This window comes from Leucopleurus acutus (assembly GCF_964270905.1).
Source record: "Leucopleurus acutus genome assembly, chromosome: 20".
NCBI lineage: Eukaryota > Metazoa > Chordata > Mammalia > Artiodactyla > Delphinidae > Leucopleurus > Leucopleurus acutus.
The window spans coordinates 12832465-12852105 of NC_139162.1; the positions used below are offsets into that span (position 1 = coordinate 12832465).

A 19641-nucleotide genomic window follows, 5' to 3' on the forward strand; every position below is an offset into this window, starting at 1 on the left:
AGAAACTGCAGTCAGCATTATACATATCTAAATCAATTTTTATTCAACCCTTAAGCCTGGGGAACTCCCCAGAAAAGCTAGCTGGCAAATTGTTCTTTGAATCTGGCCTCCTTTCCTGACTTCGAAGAGGTAAGCAATTTCACCTTCCCCAGGCCTGAACTCACAGTGTAACATCAGCTGTAGGTAAGCTTTTTCTCCATGTTACGTAGAAAGGGCCAATTAAGGCCAATACGAATAAAACATTTTGAGTGACAACCAAAGAGGCAGTTTTTACTTTATTTGTTAAACCAGGAGTAATTGATTTAGAAGTCAACTGGAAAGAAACTTTTTAATTCTTCTTAAATTTCAGATTGAATGTGAATGATATTCAAGAAACATGTCAGAAGAATGCCACTTCTGCCTTGCTTGTTGGAAGGAAGGATCTCGTCCAGGTATTTTCCATTCCTTTTGTTGGAGATCTGGATTTTTCTCTTGGAGCAGGTTCCTTTCACTTTATTGTTGTGGTTTAGTGACATTTCAAGGTGTACCTCCTATTTTGTAATTTCTTTCCCATTTTCTTTGCCAAACTGTAGGGCTAGAGCAGCTTTTTAAATCGCTTAGATGTTTTTCTTATTAGTGCTTAGTTGAGGAGGTCCTAAAGCATTTACTAAGTGTTTTTATAACATCCCTTTTCTAGTCTAGGGCAGGGTGATTGTTAGTACGTAAATTTGGACGTCTTTATCTTTGCCATTTACACCCTCAGTTCTGTTTTGTTTGTTTTTTACTTTTAAAAATGCTTCATTTCATAAAAGGTTTACCAAGGCATTCCTTAAGATAGAGACACATTCAGTTTTAAAACAAGGTGTAATATTACAAGAATTAAAATTTCCTTCATCTTTGCAGAAACACATCAGTGCTTAAGCAAGTAACTCCTATATTGGTGAGGTTTTTTGTTTTTTAGTTATTTATTTATTTTTGTTTGTTTGGCTGTGCCACGCGACTTGCGGGATCTTAGTTCCCTGACTAGGGATCGAACCTGGGCCCTCCACAGTGAAAGCGTGGATTCCCAACCACTGGACCACCAGGGAATTCCTGGTGGTTTTTTTTTTTTAACTGTTTTATTGAGATTATAGTCCATAGACCATGCAATTTACACATTTAAGATGTACCATTCAGTGGCTTTTAGTATATTCACAGCATTTTGCAATCATCACCATAAACAATTTTGGAACATTTCCTTTACCCTGTAAAGGCACCCCACACCCTTTGTCACTGCTCAAGCCCCTCTTCCCCCATCCAGCCCTCGCCAACCACTAATCTATGTTCTGTCTCTATTGCATCTTTTATTCTTTAGTATGAGGATTAGATTGAGCAATGGAAACTATGAGCTGCGTCCTATCTGCTCAGTTTTTTCCTTGTAACCCTCCAAATGACCCAGAGCTAAGGCCTCCCCTTGATTTTTATCTGATTGAAAAATCCCTAAGATTTCCTTTTGTCTCCTAGTAAACACCGTCAAGTCTCTGCTGCAAACCCTTTTAAGTGAAACTTAGAGTCATGGATTTAATCTGTTTCTCTAAGGACCCAGCCACCTAAAATTCTGCAAACACTAAGAAGGCAAAACAGAGTCGTGGAAATAGTGGGGAATTTCTAACAGGAGGCGTCAGCCTGACTCTGCTCCGTAATGGTGTAACACTGGGCTAAGTATTTCCGACTCTCTCAGCCTCTGTATATTGGTCAGATGAGACCCAAGAGAATAATTGCCTCATAGGGTTGATGAGAAGATTGGTTCACGTGCTGAAAAAACATTATCTGAGGAAAAATTACTTCCTAAAGTGTTTTTTTTTTTTTCTTTTAAGTTTTTAGGGCTTTTATGGCAGGGTTGATTTGGAAGTTCAGGCTAGTCCGAGTGAAGTGGAAAGACCCTTCCCTGGGGTTCAGACATACCTGGGTTTGCATCTGGGCTCTGTCCCTTTCATGTTGTGTGATCCTAGGCAGCTACCTAATCATTCTGAACTTCAGTTTCCTCAACTATAAAATAGGAACAATACTTCTAAGGTCCTTATGAGAACTAAATAAGGTAATATGCATACAGTTTCCATACCTGTATCTGGTAGATGTAAATACCCAGTATGTGGCAAATTATTGCTGCTGTTCTTGCAATTGCAGTCATCATTGTGGTGTGGTCTTCCTTAACAGACTGGAAATGACATCAGTGCAAATGCTTGGAGAATTTTTTGTTGTTCTTTTTGCACATATTGAAGATGATGTGTGTACTGTTTTGCCTAAGAGTTATAGGAATAAACCTGTCAACTATTTCTGTTGAAGGCACTTAGGAAACGTGTATTACAAGTGAGGAAATAATGGGCCCAAGTTGTCAGCCAGGGTAGTAAACATCCTTTCCTATCCCAGAAACCTATGAACTTCTTCCAGCAACCATCCAGGTGGTCCATTGATCATAGAAATGAATATTTTTCTTTTGAACCAATACTTGTGGGGGTTATTTAAGTATACTGGAGCCACACGATTTAATTGATTTTTTTAACATATCTGATGTGTTTCTATACCTGTTTTTCAGCATTTTTATTTGCTTATTCTTTTTTTTCTTCTATTTTAAACTCCTTGATTCAAAGTCTGTATCTTCTTCCTTTCAGGTTTTTCTCAGAGTCTAGTAGTGTTTTCCAGTTGGTGGGCATACAGTGATGTATTGCTAGTAAGAAAGATTTCCCAAAAATAATATTCCATTAAAAATATATATATATATTTATTTATTTGGCTGTGCCGGGTCTTAGTTGCGGCGTGTGGGATCTTTTAGTAGCAGCATGCGGGCTGCTTAGTTGCAGCGTGTGGGCTCTTAGTTGTGGCACACATGTGGGATCTAGTTTCCTGACCAGGGATCGAACCTGGGCCCCCTGCATTAGGAACGCAGAGTCTTAACCACTGGACCACCAGGGAAGTCCCCAGTATTCCATTTTTAAAGGTATAGAGGGGAGGGGACTCTGTTGATGGTGTGATGTATTTATATTTAGTGTGTGCTAAATCTTGGATCTAATAGACACGTCATGGACATTAGTTTCTGCTTGAGGACTCCAAGCCCTGTGAGGTTTCAAGTTTAGGGATATTCCTCAGATTTGATGTCAACCAAAAGAAAGCCGAGTCTATTTTTTCTTGGCCTATTTTTCTGTAACTTCAGAGAGTATACTGAAACTTTTGTAATGGAAGGTTTTTCATTATTTGGGCAAAGGACAATCTTAAGTGTGATACCGAATGCATTTTTTTCTCCCTGCCAGTTCACTAATGAAGCAGCAGAAAAAGTCACATGAGTCAGTGGTTAAATAGACCATGCAGGGAAGTTGTTGCATGGTGTCATTCCTCTGTCATCTGCTTCATAAAAGCTTTTAAGGCTGGTGTTTCTCAAATGTGCACACAAGTCCCCCGAGAATCTTGCTAAAATGCAAATTCTGCTTCAGTAGGTCTGGAGTGGGGTGTCAGACTCTGCATTTCAGTAAGCTCCCAGCTTTGGCCGCCCCCAGAGTAGCAAGGCTTTAGGCTGTGTGTGGAGGAGGAGGTGGGGTTCTTTCGTGGTTCGCGGTCCTGTGCTCACCAGTCTGAGTGTGGGTATTTCTCTTTGATCTGTGCAGGTTTGGTCGCTGGCTACAGTAGCTACAGATCTTTGCCTTGGTCCGAAGTCTGACCCAGATTTGGAAACACCCTGGGCTCGACATCCATTTGGGCGACAGCTACTGGAGTCCCTGTAGGTTTTGAGAGCTAAAAGTGAGGAAAATGAGTGATGTCAATTTTAGGTCTATAAACACTTTCAGTGTTTTTGTCTAAGAGAGAAGTACAAAGGCCTGAGGCATGAGAAGAGGAAGTGAGACCTTTCCTTTTAGGGCTGCTATAATTTCTGTACAGAACTCACTTCTTAGAGCAGAAGGAATTATACCGTATTTGTCATTTATAACAAGGATTTGGGACTCATGTGTCCTTGAGAGAGTTATACTTTGGCCCAGAAGTACATCAGTCTGAACGCAGGAGTTTGAGTTCTTGAGGTAGAAAGTTTCTTGGGTGCTATAGAATCTCGCCCCTGAGAGCAGCTTAGAGAATTGCACGTTGGCCTTCGTGTTTTCCAAAGGCCACGATGCATTCACCCTGTTAGACAGTTTATGAAAACCTTGAGTTTGTGTTTGGTTTATTGCACTGAAATATGGCAAACTGGAAATACAGTGTGCAGAATGATTCACAGCCAGGAAAAACCACTTGAGGTTCCAAGACAGGGAGGCCCAGGTCCTGACAGAGAGATGGAAAAGCTCTCCTTCCTTCAGGTGGAGGTTTGCTTTACCTGCTTGTTGAGGCCAGACCTGGGACACGTGCTCATGCTTCAGGTTGCTCATGGTGCTTGTTCTACCCACTTCATATGAGGCTCATGAGATAGTGTGAAAACACCTTAAAACTATTAGACATTGCTTGGTAGGAAAGTATCAAGTCCCTGGGATCTCTACCTCACATTCTATCTAGCACAGTTGTACTGAAAGGAGCAAAGGGGATGTGAAGACCTAAAAGGTAAAACTATCCCCTGTTGTTCTTACTTAATAGCTCAGACTCATAATGCCACCTCCCGAGTCTGTGACCTGCTCCCCATACTGTGGTGGCACCGTGCTCTCTGAGCACCTCCATGTAGCCTTAGGTCATATGAACGGAGGACATAGAGCCCCCCCAGGAAGCAGTGTGATGCCTCCTTGGAGTTGGGGAGGCCGAGAGAGCATGTATGGCCTCACTCAGATGTGAGCTGAGTCTCCTTAATTCTTGAAGAAGCTCCATTCAAGTCTGAGCCCAGGCCTGGTGGCCAGCTAGGAGCTTTCAGATTGGTTATATCTAGGTCATGTGTCATACTCAGATACATGTTATTCCAAAACAAATTTAGCCAAAGTCAAAGTCGATCATGCCCCCGGACCTGCAGAAAGCCCTCGTTCCTGATGGGGGCTTTTGAGGCAGAATCAAGAATTCTCCCTTCCTTTATGGTTTATCACAGGATATAGTTCCCTGTGCTATACGGTAGGACCTTGTGGTTTATCCATTCTGTATAAATGATAATGGAAAAGAGTATGAAAAAGAATGTATATATATGTGTAACTGAAGAACTTGGCTGTACAGTAGAAATTGACACAACACTGTAAATCAACTATACTTCAATAATATAAATTTAAAAAAAAATTCTGACAGCCTACCCCGATGGCGACAACCCGCCGCTGTCGTGACGGTCATCCTTCCCCCCCACCCTTCTCGTGACTTCTCCTCTCCTGCCCCCTTTCTCTCCAGGCTGGCTCATTACTGCCGGCTCCGGGACGTGCAGACGTTGGCTATGCTCTGCAGTGTGTTTGAAGCCCAGTCTCGGCCGCAGGGGATACCAAACCCCTTCGGGCCTTTTCCCAGCCGCTCATCTAACCTTGTGGTGTCCCACAGTCGATACGTAAGTTGGGGGTTTCCTGGTGTGAGTTTGACTTTTCCCAGAGGTCGCCGTCACGGGGAACGGCACTCTCACACTGCTCCTGTTTGCTCTGCAGCCCAGCTTTACATCCTCTGGTTCCTGCTCGAGTATGTCCGACCCAGGATTCAACACTGGTGGCTGGAACATAGGTTGGTATGGCCTTAGCCCACGCTGGGTTTTTTTGGTTTATTTTAAACATCTTTATTGGAGTATAATTGCTTTACAGTGGTGTGTTAGTTTCCACGCTGGGTTTTTATACTCTAAATGTGGTGTGCGATTTAATATATAATCTTTACTTGATGAATACTCTCCATATTTTTCCTTGTTTCTCATTGCCACACACACACACACACACACACACACACACACACACACACAGAGTGCGCCGCGAAGCTTGCGGGATCTTAGTTCATCTTAGTTCCCCGACCAGGGATCGAACCTGGGCCCGCTGCAGTGGAAGCTTGGAGTCTTAACCACTGGACCGCCAGGGAATTCCCCCTCTTTGCCGTTTTTTTTTTAAATTAATTAATTAATTAATTAATGTATTTATTTATGGCTGCGTTGGGTTTTCGTTGCTGCACGCAGGCTTTCTCTAGTTGCGGCAAGCGGGAGCTACTCTGTTGCGGTGCACAGGCTTCTCATTGCGCTGGCTTCTCTTGTTGCAGAGCATGGGCTCTAGGTGCACAGGCTTCAGTAGTTGTGGCACACAGGCTCAGTAGTTGTGGCTCATGGGCTCTAGAGCGCAGGCTCAGTAGTTGTGGCGCATGGGCTTAGTTGCTCGGTGGCATGTGGAATCTTCCCAGACCAGGACTCGGACCCGTGTCCCCTGCATTGGCAGGCGGATTCTTAACCACTGCACCACCAGGGAAGCCCCCCCGCCCATTGCCCTTTAAATTGAATATGATGGGGATACTGTAGTCAGCAAGGTCTGGGCTTTTCGTGTTTGAACAGGCTGGTTTCTGGTCTCTCTGCCTTGCTGGGTTGCTTTCCATCTTGTAACCTTAAGAAACTGACAGTGGGACTTCCCAGTGTCCCCCTGCAAATGCTAACCCTTCTCCTTTCTCCTGCACAAGCCCCTTTCCCAATCATCTGCCACTTCCTGTTACCTCCCTCTCCCCACGTACCTCCTTCAAGGTAGAGAAATAAAGCTGAGCCTGGTTCCAGGCGGCCGTAAAGGTCTGTTTAACGAGGAAGTGTATTTGTGTTTTCTGGATATTTTAAATTTCTTTTTAAAAATGATCTTAGTTTTATTGAGTACAAAAGTACTATTTGCCCAGTGAAGAAAAACAAAACAAAAAGCATTAGTGGAGAAAATAGTAATCATTGATTCCCCCACCTAGAAGTAACATCTGTTAACATTCCAGAACATTTTCTTCCAACCTGTGTGTGGGGTCATTCTATATTTGTGGTTTTTGTGTTCCATGTTTGATTTTGTCATGAGCGTTTTCTCATGTCATTTAAAGAGTTTTTATAAGTAATGCCTGCCTAACAGTCTACATCATCTCTACCATAATTTGCTTAATCATTATGTGTGTGCTTAATTATCAGGTTACCTTAATAGTAAACACCTAGACAAAAAGGTAAGGCTAAGAAAGTGTTCTGTTTAGTTCCATTTCTCAGGATCTTCAACTTAGCTTATGTTTCTTCCAGGGAGTAAATTGGACACATGTGCATTACGAGAGTTTTCAGGTATTTCCCATGCCTTCTCTGATTTTCATCTTCTCTTCCCATTTGATTTTTTTCAGTGGGAAGAGAGACAGAGCACATATCTTCACCCTGGGGAGAGTCCTCACCAGAAGAAATCCGATTTGGGAGTCTGACCTACAGTGATCCTCGTGAGCGAGAGCGTGACCAGCACGATAAAAATAAAAGGTAACGACCTTCGCGGGTGGGAGCTGCAATTTCATGACGCTTAGATTCTCCAAAATCAGGACTCTTAGCACATTATGTGTCATTTGTTATACTAAGTGCTGTTTGGCCTTGAGCCTGTTTCTCTTAAAGGAACTGACCGGAATTTTGAATTTGATCCAGGCTTCTGGACCCCGCCAATACCCAGCAATTTGATGACTTTAAGAAATGCTACGGAGAAATCCTCTACCGCTGGGGTCTGAGGGAGAAACGAGCTGAAGTGCTGAAGTTTGTTTCCTGCCCTCCTGATCCTCACAAGGGAATCGGTGAGTAAGAATTTCTTTCTGTTCCCATCACTCTCTGAAAAGTCCTGTAATTTAATGTGCCCATAACATAATACTTGGAATGAAGTTCCAGTTTCTCATTTATAAGCAGAAATTTCTGAAGCATTTTGAGTCTGTTTCAAGCTTCTGAAAACCCTGGCATTTCATGAGGTGATTACATTTTTATTGTAACGGAAGAAGTTTTCCATATAATCCTCAGATATTGATTGGAAGTAGGGATATTTATTCAGTGATTCAACTAATGTTTATCAAATTCCTCTCAGTCACAGTGCTAGCACACTCACTCCTTCCCGTGGTGGAACTCACAGACCACTGGGAGAGAAAAATATAATTACAAACTGTGATCAGTATTTATGAGCAAACAAAAGGGGTGTTGGGGCAGGGAAGCAGCGGGGGAGAATCTTAGAAGACGTGTCGAGCTGTATCGGGAAGGCTGTCTGAGGAGCTGAGGTTTGCAGGATGGGGTGGAGCCACACATGCAGCGAGAGAGCAGCACGAAGGGCATCCCATGCAGAGGGAGCAGGTCTGTGGGGGAAATAACTTGTTCTTCTAAACAAGTGGAGGAAGACCAGTGTGGCTAGAACATAATGAGTGAGAAGAGTGATGTAAAATTAGACTGTAGGATAGTCAGACTTGAGAGTCATGGTAAAGAATTTGGATTATATTCTAAGTCCAATGGTGAACTTCAAAGGACATCAATAGGTAAGTTATATGACTTCCCTGGTGGTCCAGTGCTTAGGACTCTGTGCTTTCACTGCCATGGGCCCGGGTTTGATCCCTGGTCAGGGAACTAAGATCCCGCAAGCCGTGTGGTGAGGCCAAAAAAAAAAAAAAAAGAAAAGTAAGTGATGTGCTCTTATTTCCATTATAAGAGGATCCCTTTGGCTGTTATAGGAAGAAAGGGTTGGAAGAGGATAGAAGCAGAGGTAGGAAGGCCATTTGAAGATTCTTAGAGTAGTCAGAGAGAGATGGACAGCCTAGTCTCTGGGTGACATCGGTGAAGGTGGAGAGAGATGAGTGGAGTAAAAATGTATTTTAGAGGTAGACTCAATATGACTTAATAACAAGTTGGGTACGGGCTTGAGGAGAAGAGGCAAAGCTTAGATGATTCCCAAGTTTCCAGCTCAAGCAACTGGGTAGATGGTGGTGCCATATTCTACGATAGAAAAGATTGGAAGAAAATTGAAAACTCAGTTTGGGACAATTAGAAATGTTGGTGAGGTTCAGACTGTAGAAGTCATGCAGGCAGTTGGATATGAGTCTGGAGCTGAAACGACAGTTCAGGGCTAAAACTAGGAATGTGGGAATCTTCCCCATGTCGGTGGTGTTCAAGCTGTGAGAGTTGAGTGCATTTACCTGGGAGCTGCAGGGTGGGAGGAAGAGGATGGGAGGAGCAAATAAGAGAGCCCACTTACTCTGGGCCTTGAGAGAAACCAGGACTTGGGGATTGAGTCTTGGAGGAAGAACCAGAAACAGAGACTTAGAATGAGATATCAGTGAGTTTTGAGGAAAAGCAAGACTGTACTGTGAAAGAAGCTAAGAGAAGAGATGTTTTCTAAAGAGTGACATGGGGCTTCCCTGGTGGTGCAGTGGTTGAGAGTCTGCCTGCCGATGCAGGGGACACGAGTTCGTGCCCCGGTCCGGGAGGATCCCACATGCCGCGGAGCGGCTGGGCCCGTGAGCCATGGCTGCTGAGCCTGCACGTCTGGAGCCCTGTGCTCCGCAACGGGAGAGGCCACAACAGTAAGAGGCCCACGTACCGGTTAAAAAAAAAAAAAAAAAAAAGAGTGACATGAAAGACAGATACAAGAGTGGACTGAACACACACTGATTTCCTTTCTCTCCCAGATCCTGCCGAAGTGCCTACATAGAGCTTTTCTGTAAAGACACAACCATGCAAGGAGAAGTAATGTTGGCAGTAAAACTTGGGACCTGGTGGGGCAGATAGGTTAGTGATACCTGATCTCACGGGGAGAAAGCTGAGCCCTGAACTGGCAGCAGAAAAACAGCAACGCACATGGCAGAACCCCCAGGTGGCTCAGGAATTAGTGGTACCGCGTACCTCTGCAAGTGGCATGACGGTGAGGTCAAAAACAGGAGTATTGTGTCATGGCCTTTCTAGAGTCCCCAGATCCCCACTCCTAGTTTGCAGAGCAGTTACCACCCTTCCTCTCCCCCAGCAGAAAACGGAAGTTCATTCTCCAAAGAATGTGGACACATTTCCCAATAAAGGGGCCGCCACGTAGCTAGCATACGAATGAGGAAAGACCCAGGAATATAGAGAAGGTCCTAGAAGCTTCCAGAGAGAGAAAACAGGTCACATACAAAGGATAGGAATACGAATAGCATCACACTCCTCGGGAGCAGTGAACTAGATACTGGAACTAGATGACAGCAGTGCAGCAGTGCCTTCCCTGTTCTCAAGAAAATGACCCTCTTAGAAGCTCTTAGAATTCTAACCTAGAATTCTGTACCCAAGTTATCCATCAAGTGTAAAAGTAGGCCTTCAGCCTATCCAAGGAGGAGAAATAGATTCAAGCCAGGAAACCAGGGTGTTGGGATGGTGGTGAAGGGAGATGTATGTGACAGACCTGAAGACAGACCAGTCCAGGTTGGAGCTTCAGAGCATTGTCTCCAAGAAAAGAAAATCTGTGTATTTCAGTATATATAGTGTATTTCAGTATTCAGTGTATTTACAGAAGATTCAGATGTTTGGAGATGAATTATCAATAAGTATGTAACTAAGCAAACAGGAAAAACAAGACTAACTCTAGGAGGAACAAAATGTGCAAGAAAGAAAGGAAGTCATCATGGTACGTGGCTTGGCTTGAATAATATTTACCTAGAGAAATAATGTGAAAACAGTACTGATCCAACCAACTGATAATAGAACCACATGGGGAAGATGAGGAACAGGTGGTACATGAGTCTGGTTGGGGAGATTGGGGAATGAAAGAGCTTCCACCGGGGAAGGTCAAGAGACAGTGCTTAAATATGACAATTAAGAAATAGCTTTATGAACATGTTGTGTAGAGATAGGGAGGTAGGAACAGAAGAAATAGTTAAGAATTTCCTCTAGAGGGTGATGGATGTGGGAGTGGAAGGGAATGCTGCTTTTCATAACACGATACATAGAATAATTTGACCCTTTAAGTTGTGCGAGTATAGTTTCAATTAAAAAAACAAACCAAACTAATATATAAATACATACATACTAATACATACATTGAATAACAAGGATTATTTTAATATGGATTATCTTTTTTAAAATTTATTTATTTTTTTAAATTTTTGGTTGTGTGGGGTCTTTGTTGCTGTGCACGGGCTTTCTCTAGTTTTGGCGAGCGGGGGCTACTCTTCGTTGCGGTGCGCAGGCTTCTCATTGTCGTGTCTTCTCTTGTTGCAGAGCACGGGCTTTAGGTGCGCAGGCTTCAGTAGTTATGGCACGTGGGCTCAGTAGTTGTGGCTCGTGGGCTCTAGAGTGCAAGCTCAGTAGTTGTGGCGCACGGGCTTAGTTGCTCCGTGGCATGTGGGATCTTCCCGGGCCGTGGCTCAAACCCGTGTCCCCTGCATTGGCAGGCGGATTCTTAACCACTGCGCCACCAGGGAAGCCCCAAATATGGATTATCTTGGTGCGTGTACGTAAAGAAATGCAGACAGAAAATGCTGTTTGGGCACATATTTTTCAGAGCATCTACATGCAAGAAAGTATATCAGGGAGAGATTAATGATGGCCTGGAGCAATTTGTCTTTTAAAATTAGTTTCCAGGAAAATAAATGAATCACAGAGATACGTAACTGATGTGTCAATCCATCAATCAGTTAGACGTATTGACATCTCCTATTATAAAGGTCGTGCTGGGTTCTGTGGGCTGGACAAAGAACTGTAAGGTGTGGTTTGGGGAGGGGGTCATTCAAGAAGTCTATAATCCAATCAGAGAGATGAAACAGAAGCTCATGAAGACTTAAATGATGTTTGAGAATGAATAGTCTGTCCTAATACCATTACAAACAATGCTACAAAATTTCAGAAAGAAGGGGGGAGTGTGGATTGTGGAAGAGTCACAGACAAAAACATTAAGTATTTCATCCTTAAAGTTTTTCCTTTGGAAGAGCCAGACTACCCAAATACAGGAAACAGCAGGTATTGAATATGACAAGGTTGCCAAGTTGGTCTCCTCCTGGTGGAAAACCAGCAGTTTCCTCTCACACTTACCACATCTGCAAGGGTCACTCCGCATCAGCAGCAAGATTTGAGGGATGAAGTTGTTTTCATTTAGGGGATTAGATATTTATAGAAAGGACTCCAGGCTTCATTTATTTTGAGGGGATAATGCTAGACAGAGTATTCTTTAAAAAAATAAAAAAGGAAAAAAAACTCCATATGCAAGGTGGTTTTTGTCTTTGTTTTTTCTATTGAGGTATGAGGCGCTAGGTCAGAATGGTGGTAGAGAAGGTGCAGCCCACCCCCAGTTCCTATCTGCCCACCTGAATTTTATTCAGCAATTTTCTGTTTTGGTTTATTAATTTAATGTCTTATTTACTTGGCTGGGTTTACTTACATTTGTGTAATGTGGTGTTAATTAACACACATAACTCTTCTGTGTGATTAACAAACTAGAATTGTATGACACTAAACCTTTGGAGTTAGCTTCCACCTGGAGGTTCCATAAAGCCTTGGGAATCATAATTTGATCGTTCCATGTACCAGCAGTATTTTTATTGTCCTTATTAGTTTGTCTGTTAGGAACCAAGAATGATCCATTTCGCCTCTACCAGGTTTCACCTGCAAAGCCTGTACCTGTGATTCTGTGCCTCCTTCCCTGAGATCCCCCAAGTTAATCAGTGTTCAGGGAAAGACACTTGACAGCTTTGTGGTTTTCATCAGTGTCTTATAGTTTTCCGAGTAAAGGTCTTCTACCTCCTTAGGTAGGTTTATTCCTAGGTATTTTATTCTTTTTGATGTGATGGTAAATGGGATTGTTTCCTTAATTTATCTTCCTGATAGTTCATTGTTAGTGTATAGAAATGCAACAGATTTCTGTATATTAATTTTGTATCCTGCAACTTTACTGAATTCGTTGATGAGCTCTAGGAGTTTTCTGGTGGTGTCTTTAGGATTTTCTGTGTATGGTATCATGTCATCTGCAAACAGTGACATTTTTGCTTCTTCCTTTCCAATTTGGATTTCTTTTATTTATTTATTTTTCTTGTCTGTTTGCTGTGGCTAGGGCTTCCAGTATTATGTTGAATAAAAGTGGCAAGAGTGGTCATCCTTGTCTTGTTCCTGATCTTAGAGGAAATGCTTTCAGCTTTTCACTGTTGAGTATGATGCTAGCTGTGGGTTTGTCATATAAGACCTTTATTATGTTGAGATATGTTCTCTCTATGCCCACTTTATGGAGAGTTTTTATCATAAATGGATGCTTAATTTTGTCAAAAGCTTTTTCTGCATCTATTGAGATGATCATATGGTTTTTATTCTTCAATTTGTTAATGTGATGTATCACACTGATTGATTTGCTGAAAAATCCTTGCATCTGTGGGATGAATCCACTTGATCAAGGTGTATGATCCTTTTAGTGTATTGTTGGATTCAGTTTGTTAAAATTTTGTTGAGAATTTTTGCATCTGTGTTCATCAGTGATATTGGCCTGTAATTTTCTTTTTTTGTGTGGTATCTTTGTCTGGTTCTGGTATCAGGGTGATGCTGACCTTGTAAATTATGAGTGTTCCTTCCTCTGTGATTTTTTGGAATAGTTTGAGAAGGATAGGTGTTAACCCTTCTCTAAATGTTTGGTAGAATTCACCCGTAAAGACTTCTGGTCCTGGACTCTTGTTTGTTGGGAGTTTTAAAATTACTGATTAAATTTCATTACTGGTAATTGGTCTGTTCATATTTTCTTTTTCTTCCTGGTTCAGTCTTGGGAGATTGTACATTTCTAAGCGATTTTGAACACATTCCACATCCCTTTGTACCTCCTAAAGTGACAAAAGTTAGCATGTTTACCAGCATCACCCAAAGTGGATGCATACTCTTACCAACTGTTAACTGGTGGTCATGCCATTATGTGCAACAATGAGTGGCAAGAGAGAATATTAAGATTATGCTCAGTGACTTAGTGTTTTTGTATTTTTTCTCTTTGGGAATTTAAATCCATTTAGAAATTGTCTACACCCCTAAAGATTATTTGTTAGTTAAATGAAATATAAGTTCAAGGTCTTAAAGTTAATAAGGATGTTAGAAATTATGTTTAAGTGACACACTAAAAAGAAACATGATTACTAATGATGTATTGAATTTTTCAGCAAGATGACATTTTAATCATTTTACCCAGATAGAAGTGGAGAATAGTTTACATATACAGTTATCTCAAGTGCCAAAGAACAACCCTTTTAAAAAGACGTGTTATTATCATTCAGTTTACGTGAACACATGGTTTTTACATTTTCATAATTTTAAATGTTGAATCTTTTCAAACCAATAAAACCAGTAAAGGAAACCTAAGAAATACTAACTAATCAGTTTTTAATGAGAACGCAAAGTCTTACATAATATATACAGTTATGCTTTACAGAACTAGAACAAAAAATTCTTTAATTTGTATGGAAACACAAAAGACCCCACATAGCCAAAGCAATCCTGAGAAAGAAAAATGGAGCTGGAGGAATCAGGCTCCCTAACTTCAGACTGTACTACAAAGCTACAGTAATCAAAACAGTGTGGTACTGGTGCAAAAACAGAACTATAGATCAATGGAACAGGATAGAAAGCCCAGAGATAAACCCATACACCTATGGTCAATTAATCTATGACAGAGGAGGCAAGAATATACAATGGAGAAAAGACAGTCTCTTCAATAACTGGTGCTGGGAAAACTGGACAACTACATGTAAAAGAATGAAATTAGAACACTCTCTAACATCATACTCAAAAATAAACTCATAATGGACCAAAGACCTAAATGTAAGGCCAGACACTATAAAACTCTTAGAGGAAAACATAGGCAGAACACTCTTTGACATAAATCGCAGCAATATCTTTTTTCATCTGTCTCCTAGAGTAATAAAAATAAAAACAAAAATAAATAAATGGGACCTAATTAAGCTTAAAAGCTTCTGCAGAGCAAAGGAAACCATAAACAAAACAAAAAGACAACCCACAGAACGGGAGATGATGTTTGCAAATGAAGCGACCAATAAGGAATTAATCTCCAAAATATGCAAACAGCTTATGCAGCTCTGTATCAAAAAAAAACCCCAAACAACCCAATCAAAGAATGGGCAGAAGACCTAAATAGACATTTCTCCAAAGAAAACATACAGATGGCCAAAAAGCACATGAAAAGGTGCTAAACATCACTAATTATCAAAGAAATGCAAATTAAAACTACAATGAGGTATCACCTCACACCAGTCAGAATGGCCATCATCAAAAAGTCTACAAACAATAAATGCTGGAGGGGGTGTGGAGAAAAGGGAACCCTCCTACACTGTTGGTGGGAATGTAAATTGGTGTAACCACTATAGAGGTTCCTTAGCAAACTAAAAATCGAACTACTGTATGATCCAGCAATCCTACCAGGACATATATCCAGAGAAAAACATACTTTGAAAAGACACATTCGTCTCTATGTTCATAGCAGCACTATTCATAATAGCCAAGACATGGAAGCAACTTAAGTGTCCACTGACAGATGAATGGATAAAGAAGATGTGATACGTATATACAATGGAATATTATTCAGCCATAAAATAACAAAATAATGCTATTTGCAGCATCATGGATGAACCTAGAGATTATCATACTAAGTGAAGTAAGCCAGAAAGAGAAAGAGAAATATCATATGATATCACTCATATGTGGAATCTAATTTTTTTTAAATGATACAAACGAACTTATTTACAAAACAGAAACAGACGTACAGATACTGAAAACAAACTTATGGTTACCAAAGGGGAAACGTGACAGGGGAAGGATAAATCAAGAACTTGGGATTAACATACACACATTACTGTATATGATAGATAACCAACTAGGACCTACTGTAGAGCACAGGGAACTCTACTCAATATTCTGTGATAACCTATATGAGAAAAGAATCTGAAAATGAATGAATATATGTATAACTGAATCACTTTGCTGTATACTTGAAACTAACACAACATTGTAAATCAACTATACTCTAAGAAATTTTTTTTTAAAAAGTTATGCTTAGAGAAAGAAGACACCTTTTTTCTGGGGGGGGTGGGGGGGGCTGCGTTGGGTCTTCCTTGCTGTGTGGGGGCTTTCTCTAGTTGCAGTGAGCGGGGGCTACTCTTCATTGCGGTGCGTGGGCTTCTCATTGTGGTGGCTTCTCTTGTTGCAGAGCACAGGCTGTGGGCTCAGTAGTTGCAGCACGCGGGCTTCAGTAGTCGTGGTGCACGGGCTTAGTTGCTCCATGGCATGTGGGATCTTCCCAGACCAGGGCTCGAATCTGTGACCTCTGCATGGGCAGGTGGAGTCTTAACCACTGCGCCACCAGGGAAGTCCCAAGACATAGCTATTTTTAACCCAAATTTTCTAACCAGTTTATCTCAGGATTTACTTTAACTAGGAACTACCATAAAATTTTTTCCTTAGTTACCATGTATTTAGAGTCTCTATTTGTCCGTTTTTATGACTACGTGTTGTGGTGAAGCAGAGGAGCTGGCTTTGATAGAAGAAAGAAACCAGGACCCTTCCTCTACAGTAGGAGGTGAAAGAAGAGGGAGATGTGACGAATTGAGGGTGTTGAGATGAAGTGTCCCCCATTGGAAGGCTTCTGTTTTCTTAGGGAAGGGAGGGAAGAGGCCATCGGGTGAGAGAGAGAGAGGCATGTGGGAGGGGTTTAAGAATATGGCAGAGGTGTGAGGTGGGCACCTGGGAGTCGGGGAGGAAGAGCCTGACCACTGCACACAAGCCAGGAGTCTACCTGGAGGTGCGGGCAGTGAGACGAGCATCCTGACGGTGCGCCTTCCCATGGGAACGCTCCTGGGCTGACGCGGAGGAGGCCAGGGATGGGGCTCATCCAGGTGAAGGTTTTGCCAGGTGGTACCATGAGGGAGAGAGGGGCCAAGGAGTTCAGGATATTTGCAAAAAAGTGACTGTGGGGCTTCCCTGTGGTGCAGTGGTTGAGAGTCCGCTTGCTGATGCAGGGGACACGGGTTCGTGCCCCGGTCCGGGAAGATCCCACATGCCGCGGAGCGGCTGGGCCCGTGAGCCATGGCCGCTGAGCCTGCGCGTCCGGAGCCTGTGCTCCGCAACGGAAGAGGCCACAACAGTGAGAGGCCCGCGTACCGCAAAAAAAAAAAAAAAAAAGTGACTATGAAGTGGAACCGTGTGATTCAGGCTGGTCAGAGGGGAAACTACAGCCAGAGAGGGGCTGATCGCATGGAAGTGCAAGTGGACTTTGGATAGAATGAGAGACGGTGGTGGATTAGAGGTGAGAGGACGGTGACCTGGGAGGCCAGGTGTACAGAGGGTTAGTGGCGTGGATTTTGAAGATGCCAAGGATTGGGGTGGAGGGAAGATTGAGAACCAAGAGCAGAAGTCTTCAGGGCATGGGGTGGTGGGTGTCCAGAATGTCGGTAGATGACAGTAGAGGGAAAGGGGAAAGGGTGGTGAAGCCAGGGAGCAGTAGCCTCAAGAGGAGAGTACGGTCTGGAGGCAGCCATGCGCCACCCTCCCCTCCCACCCCTCCATCTTTAGGATGTAAGACAGAGCCGGCCTTCCCTTCGGAGGAGGCTGAGACACAGCGGGGTTTGGTTAGGGCCAGGTGGTGAGGGGACCGTTCCCAAAAGAGCCTGTAGAGCACGTGGGAAGGTCTGCAGTCGATGCAGCACAGTGGAAGGCGGTCTGGGAGGAGGAAGGATCTCCAGGTAGCAGGGGGTGAGCAAGGGAGCTGGGCGGTTAACGTGGGCCGCCTGGCCCCAGGGCCGTGGCTGAAGCGGACAGGGACTTCGGGGCAGGCGGGGACCAGCAGAGCAGGGCGGTCCTAACCGCTCTCCCCCACGCTGGGGCAGCCCTGTGGTGGCCTGACTCCGTCCATCTTAGGCTGCTGGGTCATTGGCAGGCAGGTAGGGAAGAGATTGTAAGACCAATCAGCTCTTGCCTGAGTGTCGACTGATCCTTCAGTGCTTTCAGACAAATATTTGTTAACTGCCTTCTCTGCATCTGTAGCTGTTGGGGTGGAAGAGGAATGAGATGGAGCCTCGACTGCTGCAGACACTGGGGTTTCCACCCAGGGCCTCGGGGAGCAAGGCGCCTGCTGCACCCTCTGCCCGCACCCTTCCACTGTGGTGATGACAGCAGCTCCTTAGTGAGGTTGTAGAAGAAGGGGTTCTGCCATTAAAAAAAAGAAAATTGAACAGCAGGGGTCTAATAGGATCCTACAGAATCCCCCAGATGAGTACCTCGTTATTACTCACAATGCCTGGTTCCGCTTTGCAGAACTGAACTCACCATGTCTCTTTTTCGGCCATCTCCACCCTTCTCCAGAGTTCGGTGTGTACTGCAGCCACTGCCGGAGTGAGGTCAGGGGCACGCAGTGCGCCATCTGCAAAGGCTTCACGTTCCAGTGCGCCATCTGCCACGTGGCCGTGCGAGGGTCGTCCAACTTCTGCCTGACCTGTGGGCATGGGGGACACACCAGCCACATGATGGAGTGGTTTCGGACCCAGGAGGTGTGTCCCACCGGGTGTGGGTGCCACTGCCTGCTTGAGAGCACTTTCTGAACTGACAGCCCGTGGGAGTTGTGGGAAATCCCAGAGAACCCGTCAATGCCGGTTGACAAGCTCTCTGCCAGGAGAGAGGCTCCAGAACCCACCCCTAACTAGACAGGGATGTGTTCTCCTCAGAGGCTGACACGGTGCCAGCTGTTCATGAGCCTTTGCTTCTCTTTTGTTGGCTGTTGGTGGCATGGATGTCGGTGGAGGAGGACACAGGCAGGTGGAAGTTTTCTTGGAGAAAAGCACCTGCCTCCAGAGCCGTGTTTACCTTTAAGACGACAGCATCCTTTCTGATGCCATCAGAGAGATCAAGGTTGGTTGCAAAGGACAGTCTCCTGAGCCAAAGGACAGTGGACAAATGGGCCTGTGACATAAGTTTATGCATTATGACCTGATGGACTGTGGCCTTTTAAAATATACTTAAGTTATAAATATGTAATGTACTTAAGGATCCTTAAGATGTATTTTTCTGTTTGTTATTTCTCTTCCAGCTATTCTCCCTTGGCTAATAAAATTCTAGTCATCGCTTGAAAAACAAAGAGATGAGGTTGAACGATATTTTAGTGAATGGTTTTTTATTCTGCTTCTAATTGAAATTAACTCTTTGGCGTAGGACCAAAGTCAGCGCTCACATTTTCAAAGGAAATGCTGATTTGCTTTTGTCATCCAGCAGGAGAAAATAGAATTTGACATTTAAGGTTCTTCCCAACCCCAAGAGTTTTTTTTTTAATCATTTCTTTTAACAAAGGAAAATGAAATTACATGGCAGCATTGCTGTGAGAGTCTCCCGTTGCCACTGTGTAGGTTGGCTGGGTTCCCGTAAGCGCCTCCACTCTTCCCTTGGGCTCCTTCATAGGCTTTGACCCATGTTTCTCTGCATCCACCAGTTCTCCAGAATGATTCTCAATGCTTCCCATTTTGTATGTGCCAGGAAAGAGACATCTTCTTTTCAATATTGCTACTGAAATTTATATTTATTTATTTTTAATTTTTATTTTTTTGGCTGCATTGGGTCTTAGTTGCGGCACAAAGGGATCTTTTGTTGCAGCGTGGGCTTCTCTCTAGTTGTGGCATGCGGGCTTTCTGTCTCTAGGTGTGGCGCGCGGGCTCCAGAGCATGTGGGCTCTGCAGTTGTGGCGTGTGGGCTCTCTAGTTGAGGCGCACGGCCTCAGTAGTTGTGGTGCGCAGGCTTAGTTGCCCCACAGCATGTGGGATCTCAGCTACCTGACCAGGGATTGA

At 43.5% G+C, this 19641-nt stretch overlaps 1 protein-coding gene across 2 annotated transcripts in view; it reads left to right on the top strand.

Annotated features, from left to right (window-relative positions):
* Positions 1–18717, top strand: part of WDR59 (WD repeat domain 59) — a gene marked incomplete at its 5' end in the record, with an annotated part of 84102 nt that extends 65385 nt beyond the window's left edge. Inside the window, 7 exons of one of the 2 annotated variants that reach the window (XM_082863216.1) lie at positions 350–431; positions 3618–3730; positions 5293–5443; positions 5538–5610; positions 7207–7333; positions 7493–7635; positions 18173–18717. In XM_082863216.1, the coding sequence (XP_082719342.1) occupies positions 350–431; positions 3618–3730; positions 5293–5443; positions 5538–5610; positions 7207–7333; positions 7493–7635; positions 18173–18408 (925 nt within the window). In that variant the 3' untranslated portion in view covers positions 18409–18717. Of the gene's footprint in view, positions 1–349; positions 432–3617; positions 3731–5292; positions 5444–5537; positions 5611–7206; positions 7334–7492; positions 7636–18124 lie in introns of both variants that reach the window. The other variant, XM_082863215.1, reaches the window with a different exon arrangement.
* Between the last annotated feature and the right edge of the window lie 924 nt (positions 18718–19641).